Source organism: Schistocerca cancellata, chromosome 10 (assembly GCF_023864275.1).
Source record: "Schistocerca cancellata isolate TAMUIC-IGC-003103 chromosome 10, iqSchCanc2.1, whole genome shotgun sequence".
NCBI classification, from domain to species: domain Eukaryota; kingdom Metazoa; phylum Arthropoda; class Insecta; order Orthoptera; family Acrididae; genus Schistocerca; species Schistocerca cancellata.
Genome location: NC_064635.1, coordinates 211,936,222 through 211,956,738, shown reverse-complemented (window position 1 = coordinate 211,956,738; position 20,517 = coordinate 211,936,222). Strand labels below are relative to the sequence as shown.

Genomic DNA, 20,517 nt, shown 5'->3' with positions numbered 1-20,517 from the left:
AAGTGGCCGCCGCGGGCGCGCGCCGCCAGTCGTCAGCCGAGAAGCCGCAACAGCCATGGACTACTTGCTCAACAGGGTGAGTCGCGGGGCCGCAACGCGCAGCGCGAAGCCGAGTCACCGCTGTCGTGTGGCGTCTGCAAGGGAGAGAGAATGCTCGGTGGCTATCGGGCTCTCGGAATAACGTCTCTGCGTCGTAAATTGGAGGTCGCAGGTTGGCGTCCAGATTTGGTCGTTGGCGTCGCTTTGGAATGCGTCATTATTTCGTGTGTGTGTGTGTGTGTGTGTGTGTGTCTGTGTGTGTTAGAGATGGGCAAAACTGTTCTTTCCAGAGATCAGATCAGAACTGTTCACTCCCTGAAATGAATTAGCTCTTTTTCATGACTCACCACTCATTTACAATAGAAAATAAATGGAAGGCACATTGCCCTTTAAATTTGGTTTATTCCAGTACTATACTTGTATTTTGATCTTATTTGATCCTATTTTGAAGTAACACAGATAATGAGTAAGAATTTTGTATTGTTTATTGAAATTTCCACGATATGACAAAGTTTTTGATTATTGATTTATTTTGCACTATCGTGGTTTTTTGGGTGATCGGAAAATGTTGTAACTTGAGATTTACATTAACAATATATTTGGCTATAATGTATTAAAATTTCATTAACCTCATACAAATACATCGCAAGCCATATATTTTTAAAGTGAACGTTTCCTTCCGAAGACGCCTAAAATCGCAAAATCCGTACCAGAATAAGAAAAAATATATAAATTTGACTGTAAAACGAAAGTACTGCATATAGCCTTACGCAGAATAAAACAAGGAAAATATTGGTGTATCACATTTTGCGATACGTTTATCGGTTCGCTCGTAATTAAAGCGTAAATTCGAGTGTCCATAATAAAAATCCTATAGTAAGAGGAGTCGTCAGGAACCTAATCCGATCAGTTTAAACAAATAAAAATAAAATAAAAACAAATGATGTATACATAACATAATAATGTAATATACGTAGTGGTATTACTACGAAGAACAATATCCAGTGGAGACGAACTCCGATGCAGAAGCACTGAGTCGAGCAGGTCGAGCCGCGAGCTGTATTACTGCGTGAGCTGAGACCGCAGAGACCAGAGTGACACCTGAGTTGCTTTGCTCAATGCTCTGGCTAGAGTCGAGAACTAGGGGTGAGCGTTGAGCGGGCGAGTTCTGAGGGTGGGGGAAGCGGTGAACTCACCTGCTCCGAGACAAATCGTCCGTTCCCTTGTGAGCAGGTTGTTGCAAGTAGTTCCTATGTTATCCGCTAGGTGGCTCTCTGTCCTGTTGCTCGCATCAACTGCCCAGAGGGCAGGACGTGCGACTGAAACGATCGCCGACAGAGTGCGATGCGAAGTTAAGCTGCGCCAGACACTGCACGCGGCAGACGACGCACAGAGACGGCACGGCATATGTGAAACACAAAATCCAATGGGGCACTGCACAATGCAGGCAGCCAAGGTAGAAGCAGGGCAGAGGCCGGCGCTGGCTGTGTTGTGTGGCGTGCACTGTGCTCTGACCAGCAGAGGCGCTGCTGATATGCTCCGTCTCTCTCTCTCTCTCTCTCTCTCTCTCTCTCTCTCTGCCGTGGGAAACGTTTGGAGCTACCGTTCTTTTTTTCTGAATCACTGATTGTTCACTCCTTTGAAAGATTCAACTCTATGAATCAGTTCAAGAGTGGATCCCCCATCTCTAGTGTGTGTGTGTCTGTGTGTTTCCCCTAAATAAACGTACCGGACGAAGAAATTAGTCTGCCCCAGCAACCACGCTTACGCCAGTTAACACTGCCCCTCACCTAGGGGAGACTTGCCTAAAACCTGTACCACTTTTTAGATTTTATTTGTGGCTGTCTCCACTCGGACACGTCTTGCAGTGACTGAGTCTGGTTACACGATAAAGGAACAAAAGAGATAGCAGACGTTTCTAATATGTATAGGAAGTGTATATGCGTCCTAATTTCCTTCTCTCCCGTGTTCCTGCCCACCTTCTACTCCCCTTCTGTTTGGGAGAATAAACATCGTATCTTACTGACAGTATTCCACCCATTACCGAGTCCATCAGCACGTGTACGAAATACACTAACAGACGACTTACAACGTGCAAATACACAAGGACCAGAAAGGAGAGGGGTTTGTGCAGTGCCTTTCACTGCTTTGTTATTAATTCCCGCAGGGCCCGACGTCCAATCGAGGCTCTCGATCCACTCGAACACAGAACCGAGATTTTATTTCGTCACTCGTACGCCCCCGGTAGCTGAATGGTCAGCGTGACGGATTGTCAATCCTCTGGGCCCAGGTTCGATTCCCTGCTGGGTCGCGGAATTTTCTCCGCCCAGGGGCTGCGTGCCGTGCTGCCCTCATCATCATCACCGTCCCATCATCCTCAACGACTGCAGGTCGCCCAAGTGACGTCACATTGAAAGACGGGCACCCAACGAACGGCCTGCCCGACGCGGGCCCCTACCCTTACGATTGAATAAGTAAAATTTTGTCACTAGCTCTACCTGGCCACGTCTTGCTCTGGCTCGGTCTGGTTAAACTGAAAAGAGAGAACACAGAGAGCTCGCGTATCTAATACGTGTGGAAACTGGACACAAGCTGTGATCTCCTTCTCTCCTCTATACGTACATCTCCTCTGCCTTCGCCATCCCCCCTTCCTCCTCTGTCTCTCCGTCTTCTCCTGCTCCCCACTCCATCTCCTTCTGCCCCCCACCCCCCCCCCCCACCCCTCCTTTCAGGCCTGGACTTAATTTTATAAATTACGATTCTGTACAAGTAGTCTATTGTTAACTAAATCTGTCAAGAACATTTCGAGATTTTTGGTAATGATGCTCCAGAAGATATATAAAAAAAAAACAGCCCGTGTACCCGCGTATTTGAATGCAACGTTGTGTCAACGTTTCAAAGCAATCAATGAAGATCTTCCTGAAACTTAAGATTTTGAACAAACGAACATTTACGTTTTTATTTACATACATACAAAATTGTTTAAGCAAGTCCATCCTCAACTGCAGGACGTTGTTATTGATATCTGATACAAAGAATGGCTTTGTATAAGCTACTTGTCACCGAACATCACCTCTTCACATGTATAAATATGATCTTCCGATTCGTTTCAACTCCGTTCAGGAACACTTTGTTCAAATGTGTGTGAATTCCTAAGGGACCGAACGGCTGACGTAATCGGTGCCTAGACTTACACAGTACTTAAACTTATGCTCAGAACAACACACACACACACACACACACACACACAGACCCGAGGGAGGACTCGAACCTCCGGCGGGAGAGGCCGCGCAGTCCGTGACATGGCGCCTCCAACCGCGCGGCCACTGCGGCCGGCAGGGACACTTTACAGCGCCCAAAAATTTTAAATACCCATTTGCATTTTTCTTTTCAGTATGCCCCTGAACTGTTGACTTAGATACATCTCATATGCGTGCACATTCATTTAATCCGTGGTCCCCATTGAGATATACCGTTATAGGTAAATGCTCCACTTTCAGTAACACCTTTCTGTGGCCATACCCTGAAAAAAAAAATTGTTTAATGTAGAACTCGTGATAACTAACGCATTAAAAAATTTCACCACATCCTTCTTTAACATTATCTCGGACTAATAATGCTAAACGCATTTTTAAAGCTCACTATACAAGCAAGTTTCTTAAATTATACCGGTACAATATCGCAAAGTTACAGCAGTGCATCATAGACAACATCGCCATTTTCTCTTTGTTAGTTCCCTCCGAAGAAATCACAACTACAGATTCGAGACTGTAAATTAACGTTATTTCACGTCTGTTGATCCATAAATTAAATCTTATAACAACAAACGCGGCCTTCACGCGGCCTGTTGCTCAGTGTACACAACTCACCACTGACACCGCGGCTCCAAGAAGCATGTGATTCACGCTGACTTCACTAAATGCTGGTGTACAGGAAACTGATGATCTGTTCATCGAAACTAGTTGTTCAATAAAGAAATTTTATCAGCAACTCTTGGCGGAAAATTACGGCGTTCTTCAAATATTTACGAACTGTTGGGGTGCCACCTACTTAAAGTATATTAAATCGTTCATCAACAAGTTCCGCAGCAGTTTTTATTGCCGGCTGTCTGGATTTCAGTGTGTCAGACATAGCAGACGGGAAACTCGGGATTGTAAAGCTGAGGCGAGGTGGAGAGGCGCGGCCTGAAGTTGTGCGCCAGTAGAGTGGCGTGCGTAGCCTGTACTCGTCCCCTGAAGTTGTGCGCCAGTAGAGTGGCGTAACCTGTACTCGGCCCCTGACGGCACACACCGAGTTGGCTGTGGAGCTTCTACGCGCGTGTCTACACTATTCATCAGCAGTTCACACGCGTTTGTCAGAAAATGCGTAGAAACGTTCCGCTCTCGGGCAGCATGTGGGAAAAAAAGGAGCACGCAAGTCTTCCAATGCGAGCTCTGAAAATGTTCAAATGTGTGTGAAATCTTATGGGATTCAACTGCTAAGGTCATCGGTCCCTAAGCTTACACACTACACTAAATTATCCTAAGGACAAACACACACACACCCATGCCCGAGGGAGGACTCGAACCTGCGCCGGGACCAGCCGCACAGTCCGAGGCTGCAGCGCCTAGGCTAATCCCGCGCGGCTGCGAGCTCTGATTTCACACATCTCATTACAATGGTCAATTTATTACGATGATCATTTCTTCCCAGTTTTGTGGTGCTCAACAAAATCTTTTTTGCAATTGGAGGAGAAATTTGGTTATTGACATTCAGTAACAAAGATCTCGTCGCAACGAATAACTTCTTTATTTTATTGAGTATCATCCCAACTGCCTTATCATAAACCTATTTTGTGATAACAACAAATGACGTTCCTTTTTTTTTAACTTTTTCGATGTCCTCCGTTAGTCGTATGTGATACGGATCCCATACCGCACAGCAAAACTCCAGAAGACTAATAAGCTTAGTTTTTTTTTTATATATAGAAGTGGAGCCCCTCCACGCCCACACCGGCATGATGGCCAACACAAATGGTCTACTTCGATCTGTGCATAAGGTTTAGTATTCACTAAAGTGAGGTGTCGCAGGATGTGGGTACTGCGATGTTTGCGTACGTCTGGTTAGGATTAACCATTAATACGCGCTCATCTGGAGATAGATTGGTCGAAATCTGACGAAGGGTAGCGGTTTGAAGGGCAGAGGAAAAAAAGTGCCAAAGCAAGAGCCAAGGGAAAAAAACCTCTGCGAAAGTTAGGTCGGGCGGCAAGAGCAGTAGCGGTTGTCTTGCTGCCTGCGATAGGTTGTGCAAGGATAGGCTTTGTTAGTAGTGGGTATCGTGCATGTCGATACCTTGACGTTGTGCGTTTGTGCTGCTCGGCGGCTGGCGCTGGGTGCTGGTACAGAGTCCTCGTTCAGCGTCCTGCAACCTGCAACAGTTAGGTTTGTTATCGGTCTCGTGTCCGATAGGTCATATACCGGAGGCACAGTGTGAGGGAGTGTTGGCAGATTGTTCGTGCGTCTGTGGGCGAGCTCGTCGGTGTCCCTGCTGTGGCCTGTTGGTCGGCTCTAATAGCAGCTGGTAGTTGCCAGTCAGTGTTGCTGATATGCAGGGGCTTACCGACGTTTGTCGCTGTTTGCGTATGTTGGTTTACCATAGGTGGTTATGCCCTAGCTAGCAGTGTCTTTGGTCGCTTGTGTTTCCACCTGTGGTTGTGATCGTAGTTTCCCAAAGTGAGGATGAAAGGATTGTTCGAGTGTCTCGAGTTCCTGTATAGTCGTGTGGCGTGTTTCTTGAATATTTCCTTGAGGGTATCGAGGCGGTATTCATGGTGAAGATCCACGGTGCGTGTGTAGCGTGGAGCATTGCTAATGATTCGCTTAGTGTAAGCTTAGTGTAGGCAGTTTCTTTTATATATTTGTAGCATCCCCTAAGTATTCTGCCAATAATATTCAATCTTGTGTGTGTATTGTATTGTGTATTAAATCGGGGACCTAGAAACGATGGAGAGGCTTCGTCTCACCGCAGGCCTCGGTGGTTCACAACCCCACAACAGGCCAGAGCAGCCCAACCGCCCCACCGCCGCCCCACACCGAACCCAGGGTTACTGTGCGGTTTGGCCCCCCGTGGACGTCTCATACCAGACGAGTGTAACCTCAATGTTTGCGTGGTACAGTAACTTGCCTACGTGGAGACAGTGTTTGCGCAGCAATCGCCGACACAGTGTAACTGAGGCGCAATAAGGGGAACCAGCCCGCATTCGCCGAGGTAGATGGAAAGCCGCCTGAAAAACCATCCACAGGACCTCGACGCTAATCCGCCGGGAGGATTGGTGCCGGGGACCGGCACGCCCTCCCGCGTTAGATCGCACGGCCAGACGGGCTGGCTCTAACTCAGTCTTTAATTCGCATTCTCTACAAAGTATTATAAATGATGGTTCCAGTGTAAGGGGCTCCGGAACGCCCTATACTTGCAATGTTAAAATAACGCTTATAAATTACATCTTTCCTCACAAAGTATTTGAAGTAGGAAGTTGAACTTTTTACAGATTATTTATTGGAATATGGGCTATAACTTAACAAAGGGATTTTACAAAATTTTAGTTCAGTTATTAAAGATGATTTTTTTTCAATTGCAATGAAAATTCTCAACATTTTTTTGCAATTTTTTATTTATATATTCAAAAATATACAGTTTTTTGGAAAAAGGCTGTGTTAAATTATGCAGAAGGTACTGTGTAACATTTACTGAAAGTTTCAAACAAATATGTTTGGAAGATCCTTTGAAAACATGTAATTAGTATGAGGAAATAAAAGTTTTGGGAATCGAGCGACAAAGATTGGATTAACTTTTTAGTGCATTCCAGGTCCATAGGATGGATTATCTTCATCCTCTGCAAACTCCTCCTCCAGCTTCCTCTTGTTCCTCCTCCTGTTTACTCTTGCTTGTATTTCTAGACTCTTTCCAGCCCTGTCTGCAACCCGAAGGCGTTCCTTGTCTAAAGCAAGCATCGCTCGTACCATGTTAGAATGTTATTATTTACAGTAATAACACATACCTTTGGCTTTCCAACATTTCTCCTTTTCTTAAAAGCCTTCAGAGGATTTCTAATAACTTTACTTTTACTCATTATTATACTTCAACAAAACAGAGACTCAAGAAACAGAATTAATTACGAATATTTTCGAGATAACGACAGAGTAAATAAACATGAAACAATCGACAATCACACCAGCGATATATATTGAACCATCACAGGTTAGCCACAACACATACTTTATCTCACATCACTAAAATGTACCTGATGAACAAGGACGTTAATAATAACACCATTTGACAGCAGTTTAACAGCGCCACAGTGGGTCACGCCCATGTAGAACACATTTCAAAAAAATTTTTAAAATAGTTGTAGTCTTCGGAATTGAATAAATTATATATCTATTAAAAGGTAATAGTCTGCAGATTCAGAAAACGCAAATAAGTAAAAATTGAACTTTTCATGATTTTGAGCCTTTCCGGAGCCCCTTAAGTTGTTGTAATGCCTAGGTATTCAGCTGACTCGACAGCCTTTAACTTTGTATCATTTGTCGTTTAGCCGACCACACATTTTTTTTATTGTTCAGGATCAGCTGCCACTTTTCACACTGTAAAGATATCTTGTCTAAGTCATTTTGTAATTCGTTTCAGTCTTCTGATGAAAAGATGGTACATGGTAGAATAATCTGGAAACGAACTAACGTGGCTGCTGATTCTCCTAAATCGTTTATATAGATTACACAAAACAGTGGGCCCTTAACGTTTCATTGGGGATCCCCAACTAAAACTTCAGTTGCAGTAGAGGGCTTCCCATCAGGTACGATGAACTATGACTTCTCTAACAGCAGTCGCGCAACTGAGACGATACTCCATTGATCCAAAATTTTATTACTTGCGGTTTGTAGAAGGTTGTCAGATCACTTCTCAAAATCTGGAAATATGCAATCAGGTTAAGGTCCTCTGTCTATAGGTTGTTGGCATGGTATCTGTTTAGCCATACAGGAGCACAATGCACTGCTGAATTACACACTAGCCCCAATGGAGAGCGGCTGCTGATGCTGTTATGATAACGGAGACCTTTTGGAGGACATTATTCCTGGTGCGAACTTTCGGTGTAGCATTTGTCAATCGAGCCCGATAGGTAAGGGGTTTGTCAAATGTGACACCCAAACACAATGGGTTAGGTTTTGTATGGATTATGTGTTCCATAAGACTTCAATCAAATATAGATCTACTGTTGACAGTAAGCCTGTCTGTTATTGATACGCATGCACGAACATTACGTTCTTGGCTCGTGTTTCCTACTACGATAGTACTGCCGCAACACTGAAACGCCATGTGTCAATGTCCTTTCATTTTCGTGTCTTGGTTACTAGTGAGTAGGTCATCTGTGTGAGCGAATTTCATACGTGACCGTGAAGAGTGAAAGCAATATATTGGTTTAAAATAATGGACGTTAGTACAGAGTTCTGGGAGTGGATTCGTTGAAGTTCCTCGGTTATTGATTTCCTTAGGAACGATAGTTTGGAAATATCAAAGAATGAAGATGTTGTTCAGGAGCTGACCTATATTTCTAGAGGGTACGAGTAACTTTAGAAACAGTTCTTGTCGTGAAGCGCTATCGTAAGCAGCAGTTGAATCAAGAAATACTACTAATGTTTTCAGATCTTCTTGAAAGCCTGCTTCGGTGAGAATGGTGAGGTCAGACGTGACTCTCAAAACTTTTGTTGAAGGAGGCGTTGAAAAAACATCTGGAAAGATCTGTAGTGTTTCTCTATCCCGTTACGGGTCGCGATACCGTTGGCAGAGAAGAGACAGAGTTATGAGAGCAAACTTTTTTTGGAGAAGACTTTCAAAAATATTCGAAAACATCCGCAGTACTTCTCGATTCAACTGTACCTTACGATACCGTTTGGAGACAGAGACAGTTTTCTGTGTCTGGGATAATTGCCTCAATAAAAGCTGTATGACTGAAGACTTGATCTCAGAACTTTCACTGAAGCAGGCTTGCAAGAAGGCTTGAAAGCATCCGTGGTACTTGTTGAGCCAACTACGGCTTATGACACTATCTGCAGACAGGGACTGCTGCCGAAGTTGGTGAGGTCAGTGATTTGCTGCAGAACCACAGCCCATGTCAGATCTCTTCCGTATAGCGTTTGAAATTTCTTCCACGATAAGTGCTGCCTGGACGTGTGTACACGGGAGTGCCCCGCTGTGCACAAGTACTCAGCCGCGCTGCCTCTGCAGGCCAGCCGTCCGTAAGAGCCAAAGTGTTGCCGGCGCGGGATTTTGTGTTCGAACCGAACTCTCGATTATGTCTCGTAAATGTTCGATGGCATTCATGTCGGCCGAACTGGGTGGCCAAATCATTCGCTCGAATTGTTCGGAATGTTGTTCAAACAAATCGCAAAGAATTGTGGCCCTGTGACGTGGGAACGTGAAGTCCGTGAATGGCTGACAGTGGCCTGCGAGTAACCGAACATAACGATACCCAGTCAGCGATCGGTTCACTTGGGTCGGTGTGAACACAGCCCACACCACTACGGAGCCACCACCAGCTTGCACAGTGCCAGGTCCGTGGCTTCGCAGGTTCTGCGCCACATTCGGACGCTGCCGTCAGCTCTTACCGACTGAAATCGGGTCTCACCTGCCCAGGCCACGGTTTTACAGTCGCCTAGGGCCCAACCGATACGGTCACGTGACCAGGAGAGGCGCTGCAGGTGATGTGCTGCTAGCAAAGGCACTCGCTGCCACAGCCCATTAACGCCACATTTCGTCGCACTGTCGTAAGAGATACATTCGTCATACGTCCCACATTGATTCCTGCAGTTATTTCGTGCAGTGTTGCTTCGCTGTTAGCACTGGCAACTCTACGCGAACGCTGCTGCTCCCTGTCATTAGGTGGAGGGGGTCGGCCACTGCGTTGTCCTTAGTGAGAGATAGTGCCTGAAATTTGGTGTTGTCGGCATACTCTTGATAATGTGGATCTCCGCATATTGAATTGCCTAACGATTTCCGAAATGGAGTTGTTGTTGTTGTTGTTGTGGTCTTCAGTCCTGAGACTGGTTTGATGCAGCTCTCCATGCTACTCTATCCTGTGCAAGCTTCTTCATCTCCCAGTATCTACTGCAACCTACATCCTTCTGAATCTGCTTGGTGTATTCATCTCTTGGTCTCCCTCTACGATTTTTACCCTCCACGCTGCCCTCCAATGCTAAATTTGTGATCCCTTGATGCCTCAAAACATGTCCTACCAACCGATCCCTTCTTCTAGTCAAGTTGTGCCACAAACTTCTCTTCTCCCCAATCCTATTCAATACCTCCTCATTAGTTACGTGATCTACCCACCTTATCTTCAGCATTCTTCTGTAGCACCACATTTCGAAAGCTTCTATTCTCTTCTTGTCCAAACTAGTTATCGTCCATGTTTCACTTCCATACATGGCTACACTCCATACAAATACTTTCAGAAACGACTTCCTGACACTTAAATCTATACTCGATGTTAACAAATTCCTCTTCTTGACAAACGCTTTCCTTGCCATTGCCAGTCTACATTTTATATCCTCTCTACTTCGACCATCATCGGTTATTTTACTCCCTAAATAGCAAAACTCCTTTACTGCTTTAAGTGTCTCATTTCCTAATATAATTCCCTCAGCATCATCCGACTTAATTTGACTACATTCCATTATCCTCGTTTTGCTTTTGTTGATGTTCATCTTATATCCACCTCTCAAGACACTGTCCATTCCGTTCAACTGCTCTTCCAAGTCCTTTGCTGTCTCTGACAGAATTACAATGTCATCGGTAAACCTCAAAGTTTTTAGTTCTTCTCCATGAACTTTAATACCTACTCCGAATTTTTCTTTTGTTTCCTTTACTGCTTGCTCAATATACAGATTGAATAACATCGGGGAGAGGCTACAACCCTGTCTTACTCCTTTCCCAACCACTGCTTCCCTTTCATGCCCCTCGACTCTTATAACTGCCATCTGGTTTCTGTACAAACTGTAAATAGCCTTTCGCTCCCTGTATTTTACCCCTGCCACCTTCAGAATTTGAAAGAGAGTATTCCAGTTAACACTGTCAAAAGCTTTCTCTAAGTCTACAAATGCTAGAAATGTAGGTTTGCCTTTTCTTAATCTTTCTTCTAAGATAAGTCGTAAGGTCAGTATTGCCTCACGTGTTCCAACATTTCTACGGAATCCAAACTGATCTTCCCCGAGGTCGGCTTCTACCAGTTTTTCCATTCGTCTGTAAAGAATTCGCGTTAGTATTTTGCAGCTGTGACTTATTAAACTGATAGTTCGGTAATTTTCACATCTGTCAACACCTGCTTTCTTTGGGATTGGAATTATTATATTCTTCTTGAAGTCTGAGGGTATTTCGCCTGTCTCATACATCGTGCTCACCAGATGGTAGAGTTTTTTCATGACTGGCTCTCCCGAGGCCATCAGTAGTTCAAATGGAATGTTGTCTACTCCCGGGGCCTTGTTTCGACTCAGGTCTTTCAGTGCTCTGTCAAACTCTTCACGCAGTATCTTATCTCCCATTTCATCTTCATCTACAACCTCTTCCATTTACATAATATTGTCCTCAAGTACATCGCCCTTGTATAAACCCTCTATATACTCCTTCCACCTTTCTGCCTTCCCTTCTTTGCTTAGAACTGGGTTGTCATCTGAGCTCTTGATATTCATACAAGTGGTTCTCTTCTCTCCAAAGGTCTCTTTAATTTTCCTGTAGGCAGTATCTATCTTACCCCTAGTGAGACAAGCCTCTACATCCTTACATTTGTCCTCTAGCCATCCCTGCTTAGCCATTTTGCACTTCCTGTCGATATCATATTTGAGACGTTTGTATTCCTTTTTGCCTGCTTCATTTACTGCATTTTTATATTTTCTCCTTTCATCAATTAAATTCAATATTTCTTCTGTTACCCAAGGATTTCTATTAGCCCTCGTCTTTTTACCTACTTGATCCTCTGCTGCCTTCACTACTTCATCCCTCAGAGCTACACATTCTTCTTCTACTGTATTTCTTTCCCCCATTCCTGTCAATTGTTCCCTTATGCTCTCCCTGAAACTCTCTACAACCTCTGGTTCTTTCAGGTTATCCAGGTCCCATCTCCTTAAATTCCCACCTTTTTGCAGTTTCTTCAGTTTCAATCTGCAGTTCATAACCAATAGATTGTGGTCAGAATCCACATCTGCCCCAGGAAATGTGTTACAATTTAAAACCTGGTTCCTAAATCTCTGTCTTACCATTATATAATCTATCTGATACCTTTTAGTATCTCCAGGATTCTTCCAGGTATACAACCTTCTTTTATGATTCTTGAACCAAGTGTTGGCTATGATTAAGTTATGCTCTGTGCAAAATTCTACAAGGCGGCTTCCTCTTTCATTCCTTCCCCCCAATCCATATTTACCTACTATGTTTCCTTCTCTCCCTTTTCCTACTGACGAAATGGAGTTAAACACTATTAATTCCTGTCGTGAGACCATAATCACGTCGAAACCTGTTGACATGAATTACCTGAGTACAAATAACATTTCCACCGACGCGCTGCCCTTTTGTACCCTGTGTACGTGATACTACCGCCATCTGTATACACGCACATCGCTACCCCACGACTTTGGTCAACTCATTGTACACAGACTCCGCCTTGTGTCTTCGTGCTCAAGATGTGTCTCAAAATATTGCTTTGCTCGTCCTCCGACCAGATACGGGCGCTTTAGTCCTGCGCTGCGTATAATGCAATAATTATCATTCTGGACATGTAATGTTCCAATTTGGCGGTCCCCGGTACGCTGTTGTTATCGTAGGCTCTCTTTCAAATGTTCAAATGTGTATGAAATCTTATGGGACTTAACTGCGAAGGTCATCAGTCCCTAAGCTTACACACTACTTAACCTAAATTATCCTAAGGACAAACCCACGCCCGAGGGAGGACTGGAACCTCCGCCGGGACCAGCCGCACAGTCCATGACTGTAGCGCCCCTGACCGCTCGGCTAATCCCGCGCGGCGTAGCCTGCCTTTCAGATATATCACAGTTTCTGCAGAAACGTACCTGCGTTAAAATCCTACCTTTATGTTTTAAAATGGTTTCCGCTTAAGGGCGAGACACGGGGTGTTGCCCATTCTAAATGACTGTTTGTCCTGAAGCAAAATACAAGTACGTCAAGAAAATCTTGTTTAGGTACCAGGGAACATTAACCAGTATGACTGCCTTCCCCGTGAGTTTGTTCGTTACAAGCCTGTGAACAGCAGTACGAATTTTTTAAACAGCACCATGTATTTTTTATTCGATAATCCACTTGCTCTCCTCAAGACCTGTTCAGAAAAGTATCACCGTGTATCAGTCACGTAAACTACACGTCATTAAAAACGTAGCACAAAACATAATCAGATTTTCACTCAGCAGCGGAGTGTGAGATGATATGAAACTTCCCGGCAGATTAAAATTGTGTGCCGGACTGAGACTCGAACTCGGGACCTTCGCTTTCGCGGGCAAGTGCTCTCTCAAACGATAGAGTACTTGCAAAGGTCCCGACTTCGAGTCTCGCTCCGGCACGCAGTTTTAGTCTGCCAACACATAACAGAGTTTGACTTTCCCGCACTGGTGCACAGCGCAAATAGCCGAGGTAACATAACTCGTCAGCTTGCTGCAGCTGACAGCAAACAAAGTGAAACACAAGGAAAATCCACACCGATCATTCAGTCAACTGTTTTCAATTGAAGATCTGTGTGAGTATCAAGTACCCTGACGAAGAGAAAGTACAAATTCTACTCGTAGGTGAAGAATGTTAAGTTTTCATTTTCCTTACGTTTCTATTTTTTTACTGTCAGCTCCAGCAAGTCGACGAATTACGTTTCTGTGGATACCTACACCTTGTACTAGAAGAGGAAAGTTAAAGTCAGTTCCCTGTTAGGTGTTTAATAGCGCCATGTTTACTTAAATGGTTCACTACGATACATTTTAGAACAGGTTTTGAGGAGAAGAAGTCGGTTACCAAATAAAAAATATATACCGTACAATTTTTTAAAAAATCACATCTTCATAACGAACATAGTCGCAAAAAGGCAGCTATGCTGATAATGGCCTCCTAAACAGCATTTGCTTCGCAGATTTTCTTATTTTTCTGCTGGACAAAGATTTATTTGGGGTGCTCGAGGTAAATAGGACACCGTGTGTACATGATATTCCAAGAAAATATCGACAAATTTTAGGGACAAGTTCCTTACACAGAAAGAAGCTAAAAAAATGTGTAGTAAATATGGGCTTCGATATTATGAAACAGATCTCTTCTACTGCGAGGTATTTGCAAAATGTCTAGTAAACATGGGGTCCAAAATGCATACCTTAAGAGCTATGAGCACTTTTTCACCTTTCCTATTGAGAAACACATCTCTTCTACCGAAGAAGTCTTCATAGCTCTTAAGGTACGCGTTTTAGAGCCCGTGTGTACTACGACGTTTTTCCCTTTTTTGATTCATACTACTGTGGTGTAACGAGTGTTATTCGTGAATATGATCTATGTTCCACTGGAGACGCTCATTCTGGCGAAAGATGTGTCTTTTACAAACATTGTACGTCGTATGAAAAATGTACTGTGCGCGCCCCGATCTCTGACGTGTGCAGTGGCGTAACACGGCAGAGGCAGACCGCGGCAGCACTTGCCGAAAGCGGACGTTTATGCCTCGCTGGCGACCCTTGAGGGCGTCACGAACACCTCGAGACAAATGAAGGCTGTAAATCATAGATATTACGTGTGGTCAGACGTATTGAATGATGTATCTGAAGTTATGTGTCACTAGTAATTGGATCTGTACATAGCTGAAACAACACAGAAGATTATCGTTGAGGACGTGTTCATCATTTAATAGCTGGTAATAGTGAGAGACTGTTACGGCAGCACCCTGCCTGGGGAGGAAGTCTAGGAGAATCAGTTTGCTCATGGAGTAGCCAGACCGCGAGAGCAAAACAAAAAGGAGAGCACAGAAAGGTAACCTAAGCCGCATCAAACTTACAGAACCGCCACCCACGCAGTCTTCTCTGATCAAGTCAAGCCACCACACACAACATACACGAAACACCGCACTACCTCCACCCGAAATATTAAAAGCAAACAGCTTGCAGTAGAAGCGATGTGTTTCATAGTATCGAAGATGAACAAATCTTCGTGTCTCTTACGGTATGTAGTTTAGAGCCCTTGTGTAACAGATATTTTTTCTTGTTTTGGTGTAAATAACCTTTCCCTAAAGTTCGTCGGCTTTTTTTTTAAGTTTGTATACCCCTGTCACAGAGGGAATGAAATTACAATAAATTACAATAAATGAAAGAAACAAAACGCATTCTAATATTGCATACAGAAATACAGAGCCCCGAACTTGTTTTGAAGACACGCTAGCTCACACAGCACATGTATGGTGTTCCGGTCTGGAACAAACGTGCACGCTTAACCGTCGCCGGGTCGCTTGCTACGTGACGGCGTAACTTGTATAGCGCGAATAGGCAGATAGCAGAGTGACGTAAGGAGGCCTTGTTGCGATGTTGTGTCCACTATCGAGGGGCCTTGACACGAACGAGTGCAGATTACGTAAAGTAGCCTCTCGTTTGTCCAGTTGTAAGAGGCGGACTGAGGAATCTGAACGACGTCCTGTGCGAACATTTAAAAAGTTATGTAGGTGGCGCAGCTCCGACTGCGAAACATTACCTAACCCATTCACGCTTTTTACAAGCTATAATCTGATTATCCGTCCTCTGCCAACAAAAACAAACACGTGTAGGTGGTCTTTGTAAGCCTGTGTCGCGGCGTGCTTTAAATGTGGACAGACTGCGCAATAGGGCGCAATAACAAGGGGGTAGTACACTAACTATGCGAGTACAAAGTTAGTAAGGAACAACACTGTAATCATCCTTCATACCGCCTGCCGAACGTCGTGTAACACCTGAGAATACTCGTATTTGTGGTTGTTCCTTACCGTGTCTTTGAAAGTTTTCTTGTTTTGAAAATGAGAATACGCAATGAATCATCAACAAACAACAAAAATGTTTTTCTTGGAGATGTGGACCGTTTATGCAACTAAATGAAAGGCTGTTTGTTCTCTGCCATAAGCGTTTCGCATGTGTATAACAGTTACATTATATAATGGTTCCAGATAAGCTGCAGTATTAGAGTTTTCTGTTATTCTCTTTTTAAGTGAGAAACAAATTTTCGCAGCGCTTCTTTCGTAAGATTAAATTACTGTTTGATTCTACTTACGATTTTAGGCTTTAGTTATTTCACAAGTGCCGCCCTGGAGTTAGTTGACCGGCCTGTACCAGGATGTCCGACTTTCTCCGTTTTCGAACACATTCCAACCAAACATTTCGCTTTCTCTCTTTCACTGTGTGTTGGTTGTGTGTGTTTCGTGTATATAGTGTTGACAAGTCACTGAGTTTGTTTTTCGTTCGTCTTTTATTTGTGTTGTAGTGTTTGTGTCTACTACCCAATCACAATATCATTGTACTTGGTCTCCAATGGCCGCTATGGAAAACGCACGGCGACATGACAATAAACGAAAACCATGCCGCTTTTCTCTACTGTCGTATTCACTGTGGAAGTAATAAAAGCTTGAAGAGCAAGTTGTCTGGTCGTTAAGACGGCAGGGCGCGTTCTGACGGGCTCGTGGTCGACTAATAGTCTGATATCGTTTGTTACGGCTGTTCTGTGTCTGCTCAAACATGACCAGTGAGTTGTTACCTTTTTTGATTTGGTCATTTACCATTGCTCAATACAAGGACTCTTTTATATATGTATTTAGTTTCCTCCTCTGTAGGCTTTTTTAATCTTACGGATATGAGATGTACATGTGAAACACTGAAGACATAATTAATCACATTCAAAAACTGTCACTGAAGATGATGTATTTCTGTTTATGTCGTAGCATTTTCCAGTCTGTTGTGGATATTGCTAGTCCGACCTGAAGTGCGTCAATGAGTATTGTACACAGGGAAACTGGCACGGGCTTACGTCTCAAAATTTTGAGCTGATTTAAAGAAACAGATGTGTGGGGAAATACGCACTGGGGTGACAACAGTCACTGGACAGCTATGTGCACACATACAGACGGCGGTAGTGTCGCGTACACAAGGTGTGGAAAGGGCAGTGCTTTTCCGGGGCTACTAGCACTTGGCGCAGGTGCATCATCATTTCTCCAGTCAAATAGTCCAATATCAAACGTCGCATTAATTACTTTTTCAAACGATGGTATTTTCTTTTGGTATATCAGTGTCATAACGTGCCTTTTGCCACTCGTAGCACAACATGGAGTTCTACTTCGGTGCAGAAGGTTGGTTGTTTAGTGCTGAGTGAAGTTTGAGGATGAAATGACGATAGTGGAACTTGTGATTTTTCACACAGCAGTCTTTGACTGTAACATCCTTAATCATAAAACTTTAATCTACATTCCAATTGTTAGCGCAGGTATAATATATCGCTATCGAATGGCGCTAAAAGAGAACATTTCGTTCTGCGTGCGTATGGCTCAATAGCACTGACTTAGGGACGAGCGATTTACGTATTCTAAGCGCTTCTGAGCGTCCGAGGTCACGTTCTTCCCTACGAATTTCCTGACATACACGTGCTAATAGTTGCCGTATTGTGTCACCGATTTAGTTTCTGTCGAACTGTATCTACTGATCAGTAGAATATGAGTGATATGAATAAAATTGGAGGAATCAGCTGTTAAATCTGCTGGATAGTTGCTCGCTTGACATGAGTCTCATCGTCTAAGCGAGCAATTTAAAGAAACAAGGACAGAGCGAAACAATGATAGCGAGAAAAATATTTTAATTTTTCACACACACACACTCACATATATATATATAAAAACTCCGTCCGAACAGACCTTGAAGTCTCAACGGTACCGACCGACCGCCGTGTCATCACAAGCTCACAGGCGTCATTCGTTGCGGATATGAAGGGGCATGAGGTCAGCACACCGCTCTCCCGGCCGTTGTCAGTTTACGAGACTGGAGCCGCCACTTCTCAATCAAGCAGCTCCTCAATTTGCCTCACAAGGACTTGCCAACAGCTCTCGGCAGACCGGACTGCGGACTGTCACTCAGCCAAGTGCTTATACACTCCTGGAAATTGAAATAAGAACACCGTGAATTCATTGTCCCAGGAAGGGGAAACTTTATTGACACATTCCTGGGGTCAGATACATCACATGATCACACTGACAGAACCACAGGCACATAGACACAGGCAACAGAGCATGCACAATGTCGGCACTAGTACAGTGTATATCCACCTTTCGCAGCAATGCAGGCTGCTATTCTCCCATGGAGACGATCGTAGAGATGCTGGATGTAGTCCTGTGGAACGGCTTGCCATGCCATTTCCACCTGGCGCCTCAGCTGCACCAGCGTTCGTGCTGGACGTGCAGACCGCGTGAGACGACGCTTCATCCACTCCCAAACATGCTCAATGGGGGACAGATCCGGAGATCTTGCTGGCCAGGGTAGTTGACTTACACCTTCTAGAGCACGTTGGGTGGCACGGGATACATGCGGACGTGCATTGTCCTGTTGGAACAGCAAGTTCCCTTGCCGGTCTAGGAATGGTAGAACGATGGGTTCGATGACGGTTTGGATGTACCGTGCACTATTCAGTGTCCCCTCGACGATCACCAGTGGTGTACGGCCAGTGTAGGACATCGCTCCCCACACCATGATGCCGGGTGTTGGCCCTGTGTGCCTCGGTCGTATGCAGTCCTGATTGTGGCGCTCACCTGCACGGCGCCAAACACGCATACGACCATCATTGGCACCAAGGCAGAAGCGACTCTCATCGCTGAAGACGACACGTCTCCATTCGTCCCTCCATTCACGCCTGTCGCGACACCACTGGAGGCGGGCTGCACGATGTTGGGGCGTGAGCGGAAGACGGCCTAACGGTGTGCGGGACCATAGCCCAGCTTCGTGGAGACGGTTGCGAATGGTCCTCGCCGATACCCCAGGAGCAACAGTGTCCCTAATTTGCTGGGAAGTGGCGGTGCGGTCCCCTACGGCACTGCGTAGGATCCTACGGTCTTGGCGTGCATCCGTGCGTCGCTGCGGTCCGGTCCCAGGTCGACGGGCACGTGCACCTTCCGCCGACCACTGGCGACAACATCGATGTACTGTGGAGACCTCACGCCCCACGTGTTGAGCAATTCGGCGGTACGTCCACCCGGCCTCCCGCATGCCCACTATACGCCCTCGCTCAAAGTCCCTCAACTGCACATACGGTTCACGTCCACGCTGTCGCGGCATGCTACCAGTGTTAAAGACTGCGATGGAGCTCCGTATGCTACGGCAAACTGGCTGACACTGACGGCGGCGGTGCACAAATGCTGCGCAGCTAGCGCCATTCGACGGCCAACACCGCGGTTCCTGGTGTGTCCGCTGTGCCGTGCGTGTGATCATTGCTTGTACAGCCCTCTCGCAGTGTCCGGAGCAAGTATGGTGGGTCTGACACACCGGTGTCAATGTGTTCTTTTTTCCATTTTCAGGAGTGTATTTAGGGTGGTCCATTGATAGTGACCGGGCCAAATATCTCACAAAATAAGCATCAAACGAAAAAACTACAAAGAATGAAACTCGTCTAGCTTGAAGGGGGAAACCAGATGGCGCTATGGTTGGCCCGCTAGATGGCGCTGCCATACGTCAAACGGATATCAACAGCGTTTTTTTAAATAGGAACCCCCATTTTTTATTACATATTCGTGTAGTACGTAAAGAAATATGAATGTTTTACTTTGACCACTTTTTTCGCTTTGTGATAGATGGCGCTGTAATAGTCACAAACGTATAAGTACGTGGTATCAAGTAACATTCCGCCAGTGCGGACGGTATTTGCTTCGTGTTACATTGCCCGTGTTAAAATGGATCGTTTACCAATTGTGGAAAGGGTCGATATCGTGTTGATGTATGGCTATTATGATCAAAATGCCCAACGGGCGTGTGCTACGTATGCTGCTCGGTATCCTGGACGACATCATCCAAGTGTCCGGACCGTCCGCCGGATACTTACGTTATTTAAGGGAACAGGAAGTGTTCAACCACATGTGAAACGTCAAACACGACCTGCGGCAAATGAAATGCCCAAGTAGGTGTTTTAGCTGCTGTCGCGGCTAATCCGCACATCAGTAGCAGACAAATTGCGCGAGATCGGGAATCTGAAAAACGTGGGTGTTGAGAATGCTACATCAACATCGATTGCACCTGTACCATATTTCTATGCACCAGGAATTGCATGGCGACGACTTTGAACGTCGTGTACAGTTCTGCCACTTGACACAAAAGCAATTACGGGACGATGACAGATTTTTTGCACGCGTTCTATTTAGCGACGAAGCGTCATACACCAACAGCGGTAACGTAAACCGGCGTAGTATGCACTATTGGGCAACGGAAAATCCACGA

General features: G+C 45.0%; 1 protein-coding gene across 1 annotated transcript in view; it reads left to right on the top strand.

Annotated features, from left to right (window-relative positions):
• The window catches only part of LOC126106547 (UTP--glucose-1-phosphate uridylyltransferase-like), a 120,284-nt gene continuing 99,767 nt past the window's right edge, over nt 1–20,517 (top strand). Inside the window, exon 1 of the mRNA XM_049912886.1 lies at nt 1–76. Within this exon, the coding sequence (XP_049768843.1) occupies nt 56–76 (21 nt within the window). The 5' untranslated portion in view covers nt 1–55. The remainder of the gene's footprint in view (nt 77–20,517) is intronic.